This window comes from Balaenoptera borealis (genome assembly GCF_965194805.1).
Source record: "Balaenoptera borealis genome assembly, chromosome: 3".
Taxonomy (NCBI): domain Eukaryota; kingdom Metazoa; phylum Chordata; class Mammalia; order Artiodactyla; family Balaenopteridae; genus Balaenoptera; species Balaenoptera borealis.
Window position 1 is genome coordinate 120,835,938 of NC_138866.1, and position 20,698 is coordinate 120,856,635.

Sequence of the window (20,698 nt, forward strand, 5' to 3'; positions counted from 1 at the left end):
AGGTTCCCTGAAATGTTTTGCTACCCACTCCATTACTTTGCACACTGTATATGTGTGTGGGTAGTTGCGCAGGGCTTGGCTGCAAGACCTGGAGTTATGAGGCTACTTGAGAAAGGAAGGGACTTTATTGTAAGGACACATGTGCACAGGATCTAGCATCAAGAAGCTATCCAGTACTCAAGGGGACTCCAGGCACCAGGGGCTCTAACCAGGTCCCCTCTTCTCTCCGAGCACAGGCTTCATCATCCTTCTACTCTGACTGGACAGCCCACGCTGCATTCTCTAAATTCTTAAGGGGTTCAGTCTGATTGGCTAAATTCAGTTTCCAGTGCCTCTTAATTGGTTAAAGCACTTTGTGCCCAGTTACTTCATAAGACACTGTCTTCCTGTCAGGAGGCCACCTCTCGTCCAATCAGTGGCCTCTGTACTTCAGAGGATGCTTTGCTTTTCTTTGAGTTATGTGTTGTGCATGAGACAGTACAGCTGGAAGGGAGGTTATGATCAGTATTCTCACATAACATCTTGCGACCTCCACTGGAATGACCTCCTTCCTACCTCTCTGCCTGGCAAACTTTCTATTTACCTATCAAGTTTGAACTCATGGACCACATGCTTCCCTGGTTTCTCTTCCCTGATTCTCCCAAACAGAATTGGGTGCTGTCTTTACACGTGCGGGACCTGGGTACAACTCTTCACTGGAGGATCTATCTTATCAATGTCTGTATTCCTGCCTGCCTATCTATTTTTAAAAATACAATTCATATATAACATTGTATTAGTTTTAGGTGTACAACATGACCATCTTATCACAAGAATTTCTCTTGTGTCTCTAGCACCTGGCACACAATAGGTGCTTAACTGTAAATTTTATTAGTGAATGAAATAAATCTAGATATTTATTCAAAAGAAGGTAAATTTCAGCCCATGTTTGTTCTCTTTGCTGACACTGTATCTTTTCTTCAGCACTAAGACAAGTTCAAATCAGAGAGGAAAAAATAGAAAATTGGGAGAAATAGATGTTGTTTCTGTGACATTTTCAAACCCTCCCCCACTACCTGGAGGCACAATTGCCTCTCATATCTGCTTTCTCTGCTCCCTCAAATTGGAACGTCTTCCAAAGGCTCCTCATGTCCATCCCTTGTCGACCTAGTGCACAACTGTTCACCTCTGAATAATCTCTCATGTGTTAGCTTCTCTAGGAACATGTCTTTGACCTCCTCCCCTTCTGGACCTAGATACATCATTCCTCTGTGCTCTGTGCTAAGTTTGTGTGGTGCCCTGTAGTTGCTTTTGTTACATTTATCGCATAGGATGGAGATTTATTTCCTTACGTATTTGTCTTTTTGCCTAGAAAGGAACTCACTGAGGGCAAGGAGAGGGATTTATTCATCTCTATAGCTCACATGCACCCAGGATAGTCCCTGGAATGATGTAGGTGCTCAATACATGTGTTCTAAAAAACAAACAAACATGTGGGTTGAATGAATGAATGAATATAGGGTGTGTAGCTATTCCAAAATAGCAGAACATTCCCAAACCCTTTAGCTTAGTCTTTGAAAAGTGATCTTCTTGCTGCAGACCTCCTTTTTTCATTGTGTTTGGTTCAGAGTGAAACTACTTATTTTCTCTTCTCATAGTTTTCATAATCTCCCTGAACATATTTCAGCTGACTAGAGGGTGTAAGGGGATGGAAAAATATTCACTAATGTTCCACTGAGACCCACTATAAACGTTTTCAAAGTAGTTTTTGTATGATTGCTTTGCCTAAACAAGGTTTCAGCACTCACATTTGGACGATATATGAAATTCCTCTACTATCCCTAGTTTCTTCATGCTTCCTCCCTCCTTTGCTACCTTTCTGCCATTTCTAGGTCTGACAAACGTGCATTGTGCAAAATGCCAAGATGTTTCTGCAAGAAGCATTATTTAAGGCAAAAAAAAAAAACTTCTTCTCGATACTTATTAGCTCAAAAGCACTGATTCCTCACACCATGCATGAAAATAAATTTCAGATGTATTAAAGACCTAAATGTGAAACCAAACTGTAAAACTGTGAGAAGGGAAAATACGTAAATATCATTATGAGCTTCCAAGAAAAGAAGGATTTCTTAAATAAAACATAAAAATTCCAAACAATAAAGGAAAAAATAGATTTGAGTCCATTAAGAATAAAAAACTAATTATCATAGGGAAAGTTAGAACACAAGTAAAACACTGGGAGAAAATATTCCCAACATATCTAGCAGACAAAGGATGGGTATCTAGAATATACGAAGAACTGCTATAAATCAATAACAAAAAGACAAACTCAATAGAAAATTGAGTTTCAAAAGGATACGAACAGGGACTTCCCTGGTGGCGCAGTGGTTGAGAATCTACCTGCCAATGCAGGGGACACGGGTTTGAGCCCTGGTCTGGGAAGATCCCACATGCCGCGGAGCAACTAGGCCTGTGAGCCACAATTACTGAGCCTGCGCGTCTGGAGCCTGTGCTCCGCAACAAGAGAGGCCGCGATAATGAGAGGCCCGCGCACCGCGATGAAGAGTGGCCCCCACTTGCCACAACTAAAGAAAGCCCTCACACAGAAACGAAGACCCAACACAGCCATAAATAAATAAATAAATAAATAAATAAATAAATAAATCCAAAGTTTAAAAAAAAAAAAGGATATGAACAAGGAATTCATATAAGAAGAAAACAAAATGGACAGTGAGCATATGAAGAGATGCTTAATTTCACTAGTGATCAAGGAAATGGATATCAAAACAATAATGACTGTTATTTGCAAGAAGTAAAATCAGACAACACCAGTATTGAAGAAGATGTGGGAAAATGTGATTTTTCAACAGCATGGACAACAATGTAAATTAGTACAACCACATGAGAAAGAAACTTGGCAAATGCTAATAAAATTGGGAAAATGCATACATGTGACTGAGCAATTCTATTTTTAGGTTTACACCCTAGAGAATAAATTATACATGGTTACTTGGAAACACATAAAAGAATAATGCTGGATTTTTTTTGTAATCATGATAAATTTGGGAACATTTTATGTCATAGTGTAGATTCACCCCAAAAACAGAGACCAAGACAAAGTCTTGCACGTTTATTTTGTGAAGTGATTTCTGGAAATAGAGGTGGGGGAACTGGGAAGAATGAAAGAGGGAAGGAAGGAAAGCCAGTCCAAGAATAGGTATCTAACTGATCACCATTGTAAGCAACTCTAGTGGGGCTCCATTCCACTATAGATTTCTTTGGGAACCACAGAGAAAGCACCATGAAAATGTATTCCCCAGGGATAGAAGATGAGCACATTTATCCATGGTCTTCCAGCTTCCATTGGTCCAGGATTGTCCTATGGGGTGTTAACTCTCTTACTTTTCCAGGTTGTATGCTTGTCAGAATGGCTGAGTAGGATCTACTGGAACTCCCAGATTGTTCTTATCTTTTCTTTCACATGCTCTACCTCTTTGTCTTTTTGTCCTCCTTTCTGAGAGAGTTCCTCAACTTTATTTTCCAACTCCTCTATTTTCTTTTATATTTGTTCAACATATCTTTTATTTTCTGAAAGCACTCTTTTCTCTAATTGCTTCTTTTTTCATAGCACCTGTTCTTGTTTTACAGATGCAATAGATTTTCATGTCTCTCTGAAGATTTGAATTATTATTTTTCTTTTCTTCTCTATGTTATCTCTTTTCTCTGTGGTCATTTATCCTTTCTTGTAGTCTCTTTTTTATGGTGGAGATTTTTCTCAAATATCTGATAATATTGTGGGTTTTTATTTAACAGTGAGGCACTAAAAAACTGATTGCAGCTATAAAACGGGTTGGGCTGTAGAATTGGTGAACTTTGCTTTATGTTATCAGATAGGAAGTTCACTTTTACTCTGAGTAGCCCCCAAATGCCAGATAAATAGGAGTCATTTAATCTCTCCGTGAAAGAACCTTCTGCTTGAGGAGAAACCCTGTGGCTAGGTATTTTACATTCAAGTAGTGAGAAGGTGTTCCATTCATAGACATTCCGTTAATCCATCTGTTTTCTGCCCCACATTTTACTCTGCCTTCTGGGGATACATGCCATCTCTGCCAGGCATGTTGGCTTTCTTCTAGGCTATATCATCCTTCTAAGATTCTCCAGGCTGCAGTTTCCTTTGATCTACTCTATCAGTTACCCTTCCTCATGTAATTTTTTTCTCTTCAGAAACTTGTTGAAATGTGAACAAAGTTCACAAAGTTCTCCTCTACTTTACTCTGAGATCGTAGTCTTTTTCTCCCAGGTGAGTTGATATCTACATTTATTAATATGAAAATACGTTTGGTCTTTTATATTTCTTTGTTTTCAATACTTCTTTTTTGATATTTTGCTATACTGATATTTCACTTTATAATCTGTGATTACTTTTCTATGTGTGTACCTGTGTGTGTGGTGTTTTCATCTGATAATTTGAACATTTTATAGTCTAATGTTCTTCTAGTTGATAATCTTATAATTCTAACTTTATATAATGTAATTAATTTTATCATATAGCTAAACTTGAAAACTATGATTTGAAAATTTATGTTTTTAATAAGAGTATAATCTATTTACATTTTTGTGAGTATCTATATGTTTGAATTTTCAGTACCAGCTTACGCATGATTTCTCTTTACCATTTTTCTTTATTCTTCCTTTTTGTTGATAGGTTTTTCTTTATCCCAACCCTCTTGTTTTAGTCTACTCCTTTGGAACAGAGATTATACTTCTATTTTTTTAGTAGTTTCTCTAATTTGTTGAACATATACACACTAAACTAACTTTTCTAACAAAATTGATGTTATTAAATATTTTAATCCTACTTTCAGACATTGCCATAATTGCCATAATTTAACTAGTTTTTGAACATCTCTTGTCCTCCATCTTGTTGCACTTCTTTAGAATTTCCATTTTACATTTTTACACAAAAAGTATTTTTTACCAGTCAATTTCTCCGCATTTTAAACAAATTTCTGTGCTATCATGAAATAAATCCTTTAATAACTATTTTAGTGAGTGTCTGGAAGTATAAACTTTCTTAGTTGTTATTACATTGAAAGTGTATTTATTGCTTAAATTGAACACTGAATTCGCGCATATTGAACCATTGCTCCTAGGGGAAATGCAGGATTAGGTTCCTGAGAGCCTCTGGTCACCACATTTCATCAACTGATCAATACATAACCTTGTTTTATGTGTGTTTCTGTTTAATGATACCTTCTTTAATATATATTGTTGATTCATTAACATAGAACTCAAAGCCAACAGCACTATAACTCATGTCTGAAGGATGCTTATCTAACACACATATTTTCTCCATAAGGCATGTCACAGCTTGAACTTAGGAACACCAGCCAGCACTTCAGCATTATGCTTGGGAGCCATTTTAAACAGTGAAATCACCAACAAAAAAGATAAAAATGTGAAAAACATGGCAGTAGGTAGACTACAAAAAGGACCCTAGTTTATGATATGAGAGCTGAAACAAGAAGTCTGAGTGTTGCCTTGTTCCACCTTAGGTGGGACCACAAGTGTCTGATGACTCAGAATTTTCCCCTCAATGCGTATGTCTATGAAGGACCACAAAGGTGTAGCATGTATTGATTGGGGTGTGGGGGGCGGGGGCGGTTACAAATAAATTTTAGTGAGTAGGCAAATTTGTAAACATGGAATCTGCAAATAAAGAGGATTGACTATATATGTAGCACAATGACTCTTCACAAAGTGAAGGCATCCATGTAACAAGCACCCAAGTTAAGAAATAAAATATTTCTAGCATCCCTTTGGGCCCTCTTCCAAGGGTAACTACTGTCCTGACTTCTAACATTGTAGGTTAGTTTGTCTGGTTTTTTTTTCACATTATGTCAATGTAAGCATTTATTGTGTATTCTTGTGTCCAGCTTCTTTTTTCAATATTATATTATCTGTATTGTTATATATGATATATAATATAATCCATGAATTATATTCACCCATGTTGTTGTAGGTCATAACAGTACTGATCATTTTAAAACATTTTTGTTAGTCTATTTTATACAATTAATTTTTTCAGAAGTGAGTTTGTATTGCTATTGTTGCTTTTGTTGTCTTTCCTAGAATTATATTTCCTCATGCGTTTTAGACTTTCGATTTTTTAAAGTCATTTTAAGTGGGAAGTTCTCTTCTTCATCTTTCCTTTACTTTCTTTCCTTATTTTTAAATTAAAACAATTTTTTTTGGAGTATAGTTATTTCCAATGTTGTGTTACTTTCTGCTGTACAGCAAAGTGAATCAGTTATACATATACATATATCCGCTCTTTCCTTTACTTTCTAGTAGTGGAAGGGATGTGTTGCTGCCTTCCTCTAACCCCCCAGGCCCCAGTCCAGAACCAAGTCTTATAGGGGTGTTTCAGCACCCCTCTTCTGCTGCAACGTTGGGGTTATTCCGTCACAGAAGCTACAGGAGACTTGGCTCAGTTCCTGCTTGTGAGGTTGTGTCTGTTCAGCTGCCTCCTTAGGTTCCTATCAACCTGGAAACAATTACATCAAGCAGCAGGGTGGCAGCCTTGTTAGTCCCCCTTCAAAGGAGGGGCACTGACTCCCACTCCTGGCTTCGTACAGGGAACCTGACTCTATTCTGTGCCTTGTGTGGAGCTGTTTGGCTCCTGTTTCTCTGTTGGAATGAGTCTCCTGGACTGTCTGGGTCCAGACTTGGAGCCCAGCATGACTCTGGCTTCATCCTTGCTCACTGTTGCGAATTTCTGGCCCCAGAGATGCTTGCCTTGTCTTTGATCCCAGTTATCTCTTTTTGGTTATCTCTTCTTATACCTGACCCGTCATTGCTATGTGTCTGGAGATGGAAGAAGCTGTGGAGTAGTAAACTTTTTTTTTTTTTGGTCGAATTTTTTTTTAATTAATTAATTAATATATTTATTTTTGGCTGTGTTGGGTCTTCGTTTCTGTGCGAGGGCTTTCTCTAGTTGCGGCAAGTGGGGGCCACTCTTCATCGTGGTGCGCGGGCCTCTTACTATCGTGGCCTCTCTTGTTGCGGAGCACAGGCTCCAGATGCACAGGCTCAGCAGTTGTGGCTCACGGGCCTAGTTGCTCCGCGGCATGTGGGATCTTCCCAGACCAGGGCTCGAACCCATGTCCCCTGCATTGGCAGGTAGATTCTCAACCACTGCGCCACCAGGGAAGCCCCTGGAGTAGTAAACTTAACTATATACTATGGTGCCTGGAAGTCTGTATTGCTTTGTTTTACAAGGATAGCAAAGCCATTTTTAAAAAATTAATTTATTTATTTATCTTTGGCTGTATTGGGTCTTCCTTGCTGTGAGTGGGCTTTCTTTAGTTGCGGTGAGCAGGGGCTACTCTTTGTTGCGCTGCACGGGCTTCTCATTGTGGTGGCTTCTCTTGTTGCGGAGTACAGGCTCTAGGCGCACAGGCTCAGTAGTTGTGGCTCGTGGGCTCTAGAATAGAGGTTCAGTAGTTGTGGTGCACAGGCTTAGTTGCTCCGTGGCATGTGGGATCTTCCCGGATCAGGGCTTGAACCCGTGTCCCCTGCATTGGCAGGCAGATTCTTAGCCATTGCACCACCAGGGAAGTCCCATGCAAAGCCATTTTTATTCAGATAAATAAAGCACTGTTCAAGAGTCCCCACCCAGGTGGAAACAAACCAAATGTCCATCAAATGATGAATGGTAAACAAAATGTGGTATATCTATATAATGGAGTATTAGTCAACCATTAAAAAGAATGAAGTACCAACGATACATGCTATTTACATGGATGAATCTTGAAAACATTATGCTAAGCAAAAGAAGCCAAACATGAAAGGCTGTCTATTGTATGATTCCATTTATATGAAATATCCAGAACAGGCAAATCCATAGAGATGGAAAGCAGACTAATGGCTTCCAGGAACTGGGGGAGGAGAAAATGGGGAATGACTGCTCCTGGGTATGGTGTTTCCATTTGGAGTGATGAAAATGTTCCAGAACTAGATAGTGGTGATGGTTTCACAACATTGTAACTGTCCTAAATACCACTGATTGTACACTAAAATGGTTAAAATCATGAATTTTATGTTATGTGAATTTTACCACAAGACAAAAAAGAGTCTCCACCCTTCTGCACACCTTCCCTACTGCTTCTTTTTGAATGTATCACTCCTACTTTGCACCAACGAAATACCTGGTCTGTACCTTTAGTGAGCATCTTCCACATTACACTGCAAATTAGTTGTTTTTGTGTCTGTCTCTCTACCAGACTATAAGCATTTTCAAGAGAAGAGCTGTGTCCTATTCAGATTTCTCTGTTACCTTGCTTAGTGTCTGGCACAGAGTAAGCCCAACAAATGCTTGCTGAATAAAGGAATGAACAAATTAGCTGAACTCACATGACCACTAAAAAAAAAAAAATCACTCTTTCTCTGGGTCTCTCAATTTATTGTTAGAATGATCCCCTGGGGAAAGGATTTTCATTTGGAAACATATTGTGATGCACTCAGGGCTGAAGTCTTTGTCATGCGAAAACAGTGCAAGCAGCCCTGACCATTCCCTGGGGTCCCCCTAAAATTTTGACCTCCCAGCTTCTGCCAGTCCTAACCTACCATCTGCTGGAGGTGCAGTTGCAATGGCTGCAGGCTCAAATATTCAAAATATTCTCAACAACTAAGCTCAAAAATGCTTCTGCTGAGTCACCCTTGGGCACAAAGCGTTTTCTTTACAATGCTCTCATCTGTCCTCTGAGGCGTAAATTGTAAATATCGCAGCCTCACTCTACAGAGGTGGGTTAAATGACTTCTCCTGGGTCAGGCAACAAATGATGGAATAAGTGATGCATCAGATTGGAAGAGGCTTCAAGGGGGTCTTCCTGTCTATGCTCTGATATTTGACTATATATTTGTAGGCTTCAGGGTTGTAAATTTCCTGAATATACAGCTCTGAGATTAAGATTTTGAGATACAAAAATTTCTTCCTCAGCTTTAGCTTCAGTTCTTTATGATATGGCTGAAGATGTTTCTTCTTGTTCCAATTTGTGTGGAGATAAAGATAGGAAAGGGTTCTTAACCACCTCTCCCGTGTCAGCCCTTTATACCCTCAAAATGATTTTTAAGTTATCCATTTCACTCTTCCATATTAAAATTTGCAATCTTTTTGTTAAAAATAATTGAGGACCTACCATGTGCCAGGAACTCTGGATTCCAACATAAGTAAAATATAAGCCCTCCCTTGAAGGTATGAGTTCATGGTCTTTCTTTAGCGTTTGCTTCAAGTTCCTATTTCTGACTCTAATCCAGACTGGTAAAATGTGCCCCCAAATCTACCAGAAGGCAAACATTTTACTAGCTTATTAGTATTCTCTGTGTGTTTAACAAGTGGAAAAAGTCTGTATTAATCTCTCTTCATGTTGTGCCAGTGATCAGCAGCCTGTGGACAGGTTGGAATTGTCTGTGCTCAGTCACATGGAAATCCCTTCAATTACCTGAAATGGAGCAGTTCGTTTTTGCCTGCGAAAGAAACAGAGCAGAAACTTGAAAATAATTGCTTTCTAGAAGTGAGTGTAGAGTTCCATGGAAACATCGCTTTCTTACACAGCATCCCCAGGTCTGACATCATGGAGACACCTCACCTGGCTTGACTTATGCAAACAGGGCTTTTCTGGGAAACCCCACAGCCGCCAGCAGTGCCCTGCAGTTTGCAATCACTGTGTGGTCCCCAGAGCTGTTGCTGAGGGGCATGGCAGGCAAAGTAAGGGTGCATATTTCTCTATCATCTAGGAGACCCAAGGAGACTGAAGCGATCATTTCCTTTGCTGACTCAACATCCTAGGGAGAGGGGTTGGATGGGGTCCCTGGCCTGCTTTGAAAGAGACGTGTGAGGATTCCAAAACCAGCCCTGCAGCCTGCCTCCAGCGATTATGCTGACTACTCATGAAACCAGCATCTCTCTGTCATTTGTGCCACCTGCAAAATAGAGTTACACAGTAAAAGGATTTGGGATCAAAAAATGTTCAGTGAAATAAATGACCGTTTTTTTATACTTTGGGGCTAGGTTTTTAAAAGCTGGTAACAGTCTCCTAAGAGGGGGATGGAGTAGCTCATAGTCACCTGTTATTCATTAGTCCTGATCACAAATGCTGTTGTTCTACTGCTGCTGGTCAGCAAGGCATTGGAGGGTCTGCTTTGGATGCGAGAGTGGCTTTTCCCTTCTCTTACTGCCTTTTGTACCATCTTCTTGCATGTGACTATATTATAGCTAAATATATGAAGGCAGGGAACCATCTGCCTTGTTTGTCCCTGTCTTAGCTTGGGTTCCCCCAGAAGCAGACCCTGAGACAAAAATTCAAGTGCACGTAATTTATTTGAGAAGTGATCTCAGGCAACACTGGTAGGGGAGGGAGACAGGGAAGAGAAGTTAGCCAAAAAAGAATCATCACCAAGCAAGTTACATCATGGGTAACTGGAGCCTGATCCCACGGGTGAACTCTGGGGAATGGGGTATTACACAAATCTCAGAGTTGTCCCACTTTAGGAGTGAGGAAATTGGGGTATGTATATGCCAGTTTCCATTAGTCATTGGTTGAGGGCTGTTCCTGTGTAATATTAATTTTATATCCATATAAGAAAATGAACCTTAATTCTTACTTCACTTTATACAAACAATTTAATGCAAGGAGGATCATATGTAAAAGATAGAACTATAAAGTTTCTAGAAGAAAGCATAGGAGACTATGTGTACAACCTTAGAGTATGCAGGGATTTCTTAGGTAGGACAAAAAAAGCACTAAAAAAAACCCTGAAAAATTAATAAATTGGACTTCATTCAGAATTAAATACTTCCGCTCTTTGGAAAACATTGTTAATGAAATGAAAAGGCAAGTAATAGAATGGGAAGAATATTTTCAATACATATATCTGACAAAAAACCTGTATTTAGAATATGTAAAGGACTCCTACAAATCAGTAATGGCAAAAGTTTTGAACAGATGCTTCATGAAATAAACTACACAAATGGCCAGTAAGCCATTTGAAATGGGGCTCAAGATTATTCATTATCAGGGAAATGCAAATTAAAACCACAATGAGATATCACTATATATCCACTAGAGTTGCTAAAACTGAAAGGACTGGACAATACAAATGTCAGCAAGGACAACTGGAACTCTCATATTTTGCTGGTAGGAGTACAAAATGGTACAACCACTATGGAGAACTCTCTGGCAGTTTTTATAGGGTTAAACATATCTAGCTCTAGAAACTAGCAATTTCACTCAATATTTATTGAAGATAAATGACAGCACATCTCTACAAAAAGGACTGGTACAAAAAAATGTTCATAACAGCTTAAAAAGCCAAACAAACAGAAAACAACTCAAATGCCCATCAACAGGTGAGGAACAAATCGTGATATAATCACACAATAGAATGCTATTCATCACTAAAAAGGAATGAACTACTGGTACATACAACAACATGGATGAAGCTAAAAGACAAAATAACACTGAACAAAAGAAGCAGATATAAAAGAGTATATTCTGTATGGTTTTATATATATATTAAGTCCAGAAACAGGAAAGCTCATCTACAGTGATTAAAATCAGACAAATGGTTGCCCTTGGGAGTTGGAGACTGACCGGAAGGAGGCAATCCTAAGGGAACTTGGGGCTTTTGGAAATGTTCTGTATCTTGTTTGGATGGTGGTTACATGAATGTATATAGGTGTCAAAACTTGCCTAATCGAACATATAAGATCTGTGCTTTTTATTGTATAAAATTACACCTTAATATTACAGATTTCTCTTTAACAAAGAAAACGCAATGGCCATTAAAAACACAGAGTAATTTGCTCAGTGTTCTGTCTACCTCCCCGTCTCGCACCCAGACACTAGAGCATATGCTTCAGGAGGGCAGTGGCCACATCGGTTTTGTCATCTACTATATCCCCAGCACCTAGTACAGTGTCTGGGACCTCTTGAACACTCAAGTCACATTTGTTAATATCATAGGTTTTTTTAAGAGCCTCTGTGCATTGAGCTGTGGCTTTCATCTCCCTTTGCAGACATGATCTGTTCTTGGCAGACGTTGGTGGCCCCAGAAGCTTGAGCACAGGTGCATTGTCTAGGAAGGGAGCTTGCAGGTGGGAGCCCAGCAGGACCCTGGGTGTCCTTGGGCACTGACAGGGTCCCAACTGTGAGCACCATCTGCTCCTGTGAAGGGTTCTGACAGCATCCGCAGCCCTGGGCCTGGAAGGTGAGCGCCTCTGAGACCGAATGTCAGGCTCCCATTCCCATCCTCCTGCCTTTAGGGAGCCCACGGAAAGTCACTTTAACCCTGCAAATAGAAAGTACCCACAGTGTACCGCTTTGTAATTTACCAAGAATTTTCCCATGTATGATCTTATTTTATCCTCCCTAGGACCCTGTAAGGTGGGTATTTGCTAACCCTGTTTCACAGAGAAGTTAAGTGACCTCCCAAGGTCACACAGCTGGCAAGTGCTGGAATTGGGATTCAAACTAAGTTTCTAACCACTTACTACTATATTAAATACAGTACTACTGTGTCATTTAAGGACCTTCAAAAGCCATTTCTAAAATCTGACCCCTTCAAGCTCTACTGGACTAATGGAAAGATAACTAAAATATATCCCTTGTCTTGAATGCAATTTATTCTACATGTCCCTCAAAGATTAGTCTGCCTGGACCACCATTATGATAGTGTCACTCCCCTATGCCAATTTTCCATGCTCCTCACCATCTACCAAGTAAAATTCACTCTCCTTAGCTGCTGTTCAGTGCTCTTCTGCCTAACTCACCTTTGTAGCCTCATCTTCCTTAAAATCCCTTGCATTCTGGCTGGTTATGTCACTATCCTCATCTCTGCAACTTTGCTCCTCAACTTGCCCTCCATTTGGAATACCAGTTTCTTCCATCTTCCCTTGGGATGCTTTTTCTCACCTTTCAAGTTAGGACTGAAATGTCACTGCCATTCCTGTTTGTAGACTTTTACCCTATCTGAATCCTTAGAGCACCTTTCACTTGGCATTAACTGTCGGGTATCATAGGTACCTCTCTTTGTCTTTTTTATTAGATCCTGAGGTCCTAGAAGGATAGATGCTGCCTTACCCATTTCCATAACCCCTGTGGTGCCTTACCCATTTCCATAACCCCTGTGGTGACTAACATAGTTATATACTGTAGATATTTAATGGTGCTTTGTTGAGTGAATAAATTACCACTTCTCCAACCATTGTCTATACATTTAATACCCTTTGAAATGCATGGTTTTAAAAACTGTTTGCATTTTAACTCTATTAGTTTGGTTAACATAGCTTCCATCTTCCATACACAATGCTTCTGATTTGACACAAACTGGATAGATACCCAAATTCTTTGCAAGTGGGGTGGACACATGGAGAGATTGCAGAGTCCACAGTTCTACTCTGGCTGTGTAACCTTATACAAATTGCTTCTACTCTCAGGACATTATTTTGCCTCCATCTATTCAACGGGGGTAATAATCTCTGTTTTGCTTCTTTAATTTACCACAAGGTTATTGAGAGGACAAATGAAATAACAGATGTAGAAGTGCTTTGTTGATTATAAATCACGCAGGCCTGTCATCGAGTTGCACCTGCTTTTGATTGAGGCACACCTTTCACTGTCGGCAACATCCCACCCATTCTCTACCTGCTTTAAAAGAGAACTTGCCCGTCTGGAGGGAATATGTCTAGTGGGCTGCAGGATGATGAGGAAATAACCCTACTTCCTGAATGGTGGGTGGAACTGGGGCTGTGTTGCGGTGGGGTTGAGGTGAGCAGCGCCACTGTCATCTGAAAGTCTTCTGTGAGGAAGGAAAACACACTTGTCCAGACAGCCTCGAAGAGCCGGCCTAGTCCCACCACGTAGAAGTCACAGGGAGTCGTCCAGTTTTCCCAAAGGTCTCAGAGCGGCCGGACAATGACCTGGGCTGCCTGAGGGAAGGGGAGGGCCCGAACGAAGCAAAGGCAAGACCAACTACCATTTATAAGCGTCACAGCCCCACTTCAAGATGGAAGTTACCATCCTCACTTTGTCCACCACGACAAGAAGACACCCAAGGTCCACAGCTACGCCTTTAACCCGAAGAGCACCGCCCCCAACCCCTACTCCCCTCCAACTCCCCCACCCCGCTCCTCCTCACCCAGCTTCCCGTTCGAGTCTCCGGGGCCTGTCCATTGGCTTCCACTCTTGGGGAGGGTGGGCCTTGGGTCACCTCGCTTCCTGATTGGTTAGTTGAGCCGATTGGCGGGCACCCGCGAGCTGCGGCTGCGCTAGCCAGGAGGCCGAACATGGCGGAGGCGGGAAAAGAGCACGCGGGCTTCGGGCTCCCGGGAGGAGATGCGGCACAGTGGCCTCTGCAGCGGTATGGCCGCTTCATGCCCTCGGGCACTGGAGAGCCGCCTGGGCCTGGCCAGGAAGCTGTCACAGCCTCTTCCCCAACATGGAAGGTGAGGCCTGAGGGCGGGAAGGGCCGGGAGGCTCTCACCCCGCCGCGGGGAGGGAGGGGAGACTGTGGCCTGGTACCCGAGTGCCCTGCCGAGAGCTACGCCGACAGAAGGAGAGGATTGATAGGGGCGGTTAGCCGACAGCTAACGTAGGAAATACGTATAATGATTGGAACCCAGTGCATTCTCAAAATAATTATGCAAGGGAGTGGTAAACGTTCATATATTCGACAGATATTTACTGAGGGTCAGTTATGTGTTAGATTTTATTCACGGTGCTCGGGGATGTATATCAGTGAACAAGGTATAAATGATCCCTGCCCTCGTTTGTTTTTAGTCTAGTGTAGGACATAGTATTTATGCAGATACTGCATAATTATGTAAACTAGTTTCACATCCCTTATGTGGAAGGGAGGGTTGAATAGTCTTTAATCAAGTTGTCTTTCTTCAGGCAGTCAAGCATTACACAGAAGAAGGACTAAATTTGAATCCTAGCTTTGCCACTGAATTTCTGTGACCTTGGTTAAGTTACTTATTCTCTCTGTACCTTATTTACCGTATCTTAAAATAGGGATAGTAATAGTATCTACTTGGTAAGATTGTTGTGAGCACTGATTAAGTTAATATATATAAATCACCTGGAACAGTGCCTCATATAAAGTTATGTGAGGGTTTACTGATATTATCCTTTTTTTTTTTTTTTTTGTCCTGGTGATATGTTTTAATGCCATGGGTTGCTGATCATTCAGTTCCTTTTGGTCTGGCTTGACTATTGGATGTGGACCCTGGGGTTTTGGATTATGCATGTGTGTATGTGTTGGTGTGGTTTGGGCAGCAGCGGGTAGGAGAAAAGTAAAAGAAAGAGAACAAATATTCCAGGTAGAGGATGTAACGTGTGCAGAGGCCCTGCACCTGGAAAACCTCAGCATTTGTAATGTGCAGACAGAAAGAGTAAGGCTGGTGCTTAGAGAACAAGGAGACTGATAACATGGGATGAGGTTGTCTGGAGAGGTAGGCAGATGCCTTGTGAACAGTGTCCTAAAACCAATAGGAAGCCACTGAAGGATTTTAAGTTGGAGCATTTTCATCTTTGAAAGTTCACTCTGGTTGAAGTGTGGAGATAGAATTGGAGAGGAATAGAATTGGAGAGGAATATGAGTAGAGTCAGGAAGATCACATAGAATGCTTTTGCAGTGTGGCAGGCAAGAGATGGTAATGACTTAGACAGGAGGGCAGGGGTGGGAGGATGGGGAGGGAGGATGGCAGTAGAAATGGGGAGACCGGGCATGTTAAAGCTATATCTTGGAGGCCAAAATGACAGGACTTGGAGATTGATTGGGTATAAGTGGTGAGAGTAAAGAACTTTTGGGTTTCTGGCAGGATCAACTGGGTTGGGAAACATTGGAGGAGGAACACTGAAGGAAAGATCCAAGACTTCAGTTTCAGATGTATTGGGTTTCAATGTGTTTATGCAGCATCCAAGTGGGGATATTGAATGGGTAGTTGCGTATGCTGGTCTAGACTCAGAAGAAACATCTGGGCTGGAGATGTAAATGTGTCATCAACACGAAGGTGACATTTATAGTTATGAGATGATACGAGATTCCAGGACCAAGCCCCAAGGTAGGTCAGGAGCAGACCGAGTCCCTAAAGAAGATTGGCAAGGGACAGAGAGTTGGGAGGCACCCAGGAGAAAGCAGGTCCATCAAAGCTACAAAAAGTTACTTTAAGAGGGAGAGAACAATTAACTTTGTTGAATAATGCTGCAGAGTGAAGGATAATGACGACTAAGGGGTGTCCATTGGATTTAGCAACATGAAGGTCCTTAATGGTCTTTACTAAGAGAAGTTTCAGTGGAGTGAAGCGGGTGGAAGCCAGATAGGGGTGGGCTGAAGAGTGACTAGTAGGTGAGGAAGTGTGGCCAATGTGCATGGACACCTCTTCTCAGACACTTGGCTGTGAATGTGAGTAGAGATGGGGCATAATGAATTGTTCACCAAATCTAGACTATTAGAGTTAAGACCATTAAAAAAGGTATTAAATACTTAGTTGTACTCTTGTGGAACACGGTATCCTGAGAAATTGTATAGGCTGCAGATGCAAAATAGGGTGAATAAAGAGTTAAATTGAAGAATGACTAATCTATAATAGGATCTTGTAAAAAAAACTGGGAACTTTTGAGGACATAATTAATTTTTGAAACTGCCCAACAGGTTCCTTGATACCTTCTCTAAACACCCTTTAAACCCTTTCTCCTCAGGCGTCTTTGTTGGATGCATGGCCTCAGATGCAACTGGGTAACTATTAGATTCCTATCTTGCAACCCAGAGGCCAGGGACATTTGACCATCCGAAGGAGCTGTTATTACTTTTTTTCCCTTTTCTTTGCAAAGCTCTTCATAATTGCGTATAAGGAGCAGCACTTTTCAACAGTTTTCTGATGTTTGGCATAAAGCCACAGCTACAGTGACAAGGGATGAGGTTTGGCTTTTGCAGTGCTTTTGAAAACTGAACATTTGTACCTTCCTTTGAATCTGTGCCGAACCATCCTACCTGCTGTGATCAGTTTCAGCCCAGGTCTGTCATTTTGGGAGGGAAAAACGAAAGAGAAAACAAGATTTGTTCTATTTTATGAGTTCTGTGACTATTGTGCAATAGTAATGATAAAAGATGAGCCATCTAAAGAGCTTCACTAAGTCCCATGTGAATTTTTCATTTTAAAAATATGTGGTACCTGCAGTAAAAAAATGTGTTAGGTAAAGCATAAAAATATATTATTGTGGAGAATAGAGTCATTCTGGGCTTTTTTTTCTCTAGGGGACTTTTAAGTTCAACCTTGAAATCTATTTTGAGTTTTTTCATTTTTTCCTGAAATTGTGGGGAGAATCTGATTTCCTGGTACTGTTCTATATAGTTGTTTAATTACAGAGAAGACTTTCATCACAGTGGCTACATGCTAAGGCAAAAATGTTGACTTAAGAGAAAAAATGAATAGTACAACAAGTCTGGTACTTCTAAGACTTGAAGTCCTAGTTGAGAGGTAAAGTCAAGTCTAAGACATCTTATATATAGACTATGGAATGTATATATTGATTTATTTGTCTGAATTGAATTATTATGAAAAGTTACTATCTGTAGATAAGTTAACCACAATTTGGAAGCAAATACACTTTTTGTAATACTGTAAAAAAAAAAAGTGTGAAAAAAAATCAACAGTTTAGAACTGTGCTACTCAGATGTCAATGTGCATGGAAATCACTTGGGGATATTTTTGAAAAATGCAAATTCTGACTTAGTAGGTCTGGTATGGGCAGGGAAATTCTGTAGTTCTAACCAGCTTCCAGGTGATGCTGATGCTGTTGGTTCAAGGACCAGACTTTGCGAGGCAAGAGTGTAGAAGACCTTGAATGAAATGGGCAGCCCTATAGTAAAATTAATAAAATAAATTTGTGGAGTTATGAGGTAAGGCAATCAGATTCATAATGAATATGCAGACATTTTATTAATAGGGTTAATATTTAAACCATCTGTCATTTAAGTGGAATGAGCAAATGAAATACATCTTGAACTTGATTTTAATTCCTTACATCTGTTAGCCCAGCCTTTCTGAAAGGATTATCATAATAACAGATTGCTCCATTTTATGTATTTTATGGCTGAATGTAATTTAGTTTACTAATTTGAGAATAATTTTGAAAGGTGATGTTAATTGCAGGTTGCTTTTATTTTATTTATTTATTTTTTAAACATCTTTATTGGAGTATAATAGCCTTACAATGGTGTGCTAGTTTCTGCTGTATAACAAAGTGAATCAGCTATACATATACATATATCCCGATATCTCCTCCCTCTTGCATCTCCCTCCCACCCTCCCTATCCCACCCCTCTAGGTGGACACAGAGCACCGAGCTGATCTCCCTGTGCCATGTGGCTGCTTCCCACTAGCTATCTATTTTACATTTGGTAGTGTATATATGTCCATGCCACTCTCTCAGTTCGTCCCAGCTTACCCTTCCCCTCCCCGTGTCCTCAAGTCCATTCTCTATGTCTGCATCTTTATTCCGGTCCTGCCCCTAGGTTATTCAGAACTTTTTTTTTTTTTTTTTAGATTCCATATATATGTGTTAGCATACGGTATTTGTTTTTCTCTTTCTGACTTACTTCACTCTGTATGACAGACTCTAGGTCCATCCACCTCACTACAAATAACTCAGTTTTGTTTCTTTTTATGGCTGAGTAATATTCCACTGTATATATGTGCCACATCTTCTTTATCCATTCATCTGTCAGTGGACACTTAGGCTGCTTCCATGTCCTGGCTATTGTAAATAGAGCTGCAATGAACATTGTGGTACATGACTCTTTCTGAATTATGGTTTTCTCAGGGTATATGCCCAGTAGTGGGATTGCTGGGTCGTATGGTAGTTCTATTTTTAGTTTTTTAAGGAACCTGCATACTGTTCTCCATAGTGGCTGTATCACTTTACTTTCCCACCAACAGTGCAAGAGGGTTCCCTTTTCTCCACACCCTCTCCAGCATATATTGTTTGTAGATTTTTTGATGATGGCCATTCTGACTGGTGTGAGGTGATACCTCATCGTAGTTTTGATTTGCATTTCTCTAATGATTAGTGATGTTGAGCATCCTTTCATGTGTTTGTTGGCAGTCTGTATATCTTCTTTGGAGAAATGTTTATTTAGGTCTTCGGCCCATTTTTGGATTGGGTTGTTTGTTTTTTTGATATTGAGCTGCATGAGCTGCTTGTATATTTTGGAGATTAATCCTTTGTCAGTTGCTTAATTTACAAATATTTTCTCCCATTCTGAGGGTTGTCTTTTTGTCTTGTTTATGGTTTCCTTTGCTGTGCAAAAGCTTTTAGTTTCATTAGGTCCCACTTGTTTATTTTTGTTTTTATTTCCATTTCTCTAGGAGGTGGGTCAAAAAGGATCTTGCTGTGATTTATGTCATAGAGTGTTCTGCCTATGTTTTCCTCTAAGAGTTTGATAGTGTCTGGCCTTACATTTAGGTCTTTAATCCATTTTGAGTTTATTTTATTTATTGTGTATGGTGTTAGCAGGTGTTCTAATTTCATTCTTTTACATGTACCTGTCCAGTTTTCCCAGCACGACTTATTGAAGAGGCTGTCTTTTCTCCATTGTGTATTCTTGCCTGCTTTATCAAAGATAAGGTGAACCTTTTTTGTGCATGGGTTTATCTCTGGGCTTTCTATCCTGTTCCATTGATCTATATTTCTGTTTTTGTGCCAGTACCATACTGTCTTGATTACTGTAGCTTTGTAGTATAGTCTGAAGTCCGGTAGCCTGATTCCTCCAGCTCTGTTTTTCTTCCTCGGGATTGCTTTGGCTATTCGGGGTCTTTTGTGTTTCTATACAAATTGTGAAATTTTTTGTTCTAGTTCTGTGAAAAATGCCATTGGTGGTTTGATAGGGATTGCATTGAATCTGTAGATTGCTTTGGGTAGTATAGTCATTTTCACAATGTTGATTCTTCCAATCCAAGAACATGGTATATATCTCCATCTGTTTGTATCATCTTTAATTTCTTTCATCAGTGTCTTATAGTTTTCTGCATACAGGTCTTCTGTCTCCTTAGGTAGGTTTATTCCTAGGTATTTTATTCTTTTTGTTGCAATGGTAAATGGGAGTGTTTCCTTAATTTCTCTTTCAGATTTTTCATCATTAGGAAAAATGATGTATAAGAATGCAAGAGATTTCTGTGCATTAATTTTGTATCCTGCAACTTTACCAGATTCATTGATTAGCTCTAGTAGTTTTCTGGTAGCATCTTTAGGATTCTCTATGTATAGTATCATGTTGTCTGCAAACAGTGACAGCTTTACTTCTTCTTTTCCGATTTGGATTCCTTTTATTTCTTTTTCTTCCCTGATTGCTGTGGCTAAAACTTCCAAAACTATGTTGAATAATAGTGGTGAGAGTGGACAACCTTGTCTTCTTCCTGATCTTAGAGGAAATGCTTTCAGTTTTTCACCATTGAGAACGATATTGGCTGTGGGTTTGTCATATATGGCCTTTATTATGTTGAGGTAAGTTCCCTCTATGCCTACTTTCTGGAGGGTTTTTATCATAAAAGGGTGTTGAATTTTGTCAAAAGCTTTTTCTGCATCTATTGAGATGATCATCGCTTTTCTCCTTCAATTTGTTAATATGGTTTATCACATTGATTGATTTGCATATA

General features: G+C 40.1%; 1 protein-coding gene across 1 annotated transcript in view; it reads left to right on the forward strand.

Annotated features, from left to right (window-relative positions):
* Window positions 1-14,326: 14,326 nt before the first annotated feature.
* REC114 (REC114 meiotic recombination protein) overlaps window positions 14,327-20,698 on the forward strand; it is a gene marked incomplete at its 5' end in the record, with an annotated part of 113,253 nt that continues 106,881 nt past the window's right edge. Inside the window, one exon of the mRNA XM_082386931.1 lies at window positions 14,327-14,485. Within this exon, the coding sequence (XP_082243057.1) occupies window positions 14,327-14,485 (159 nt within the window). The remainder of the gene's footprint in view (window positions 14,486-20,698) is intronic.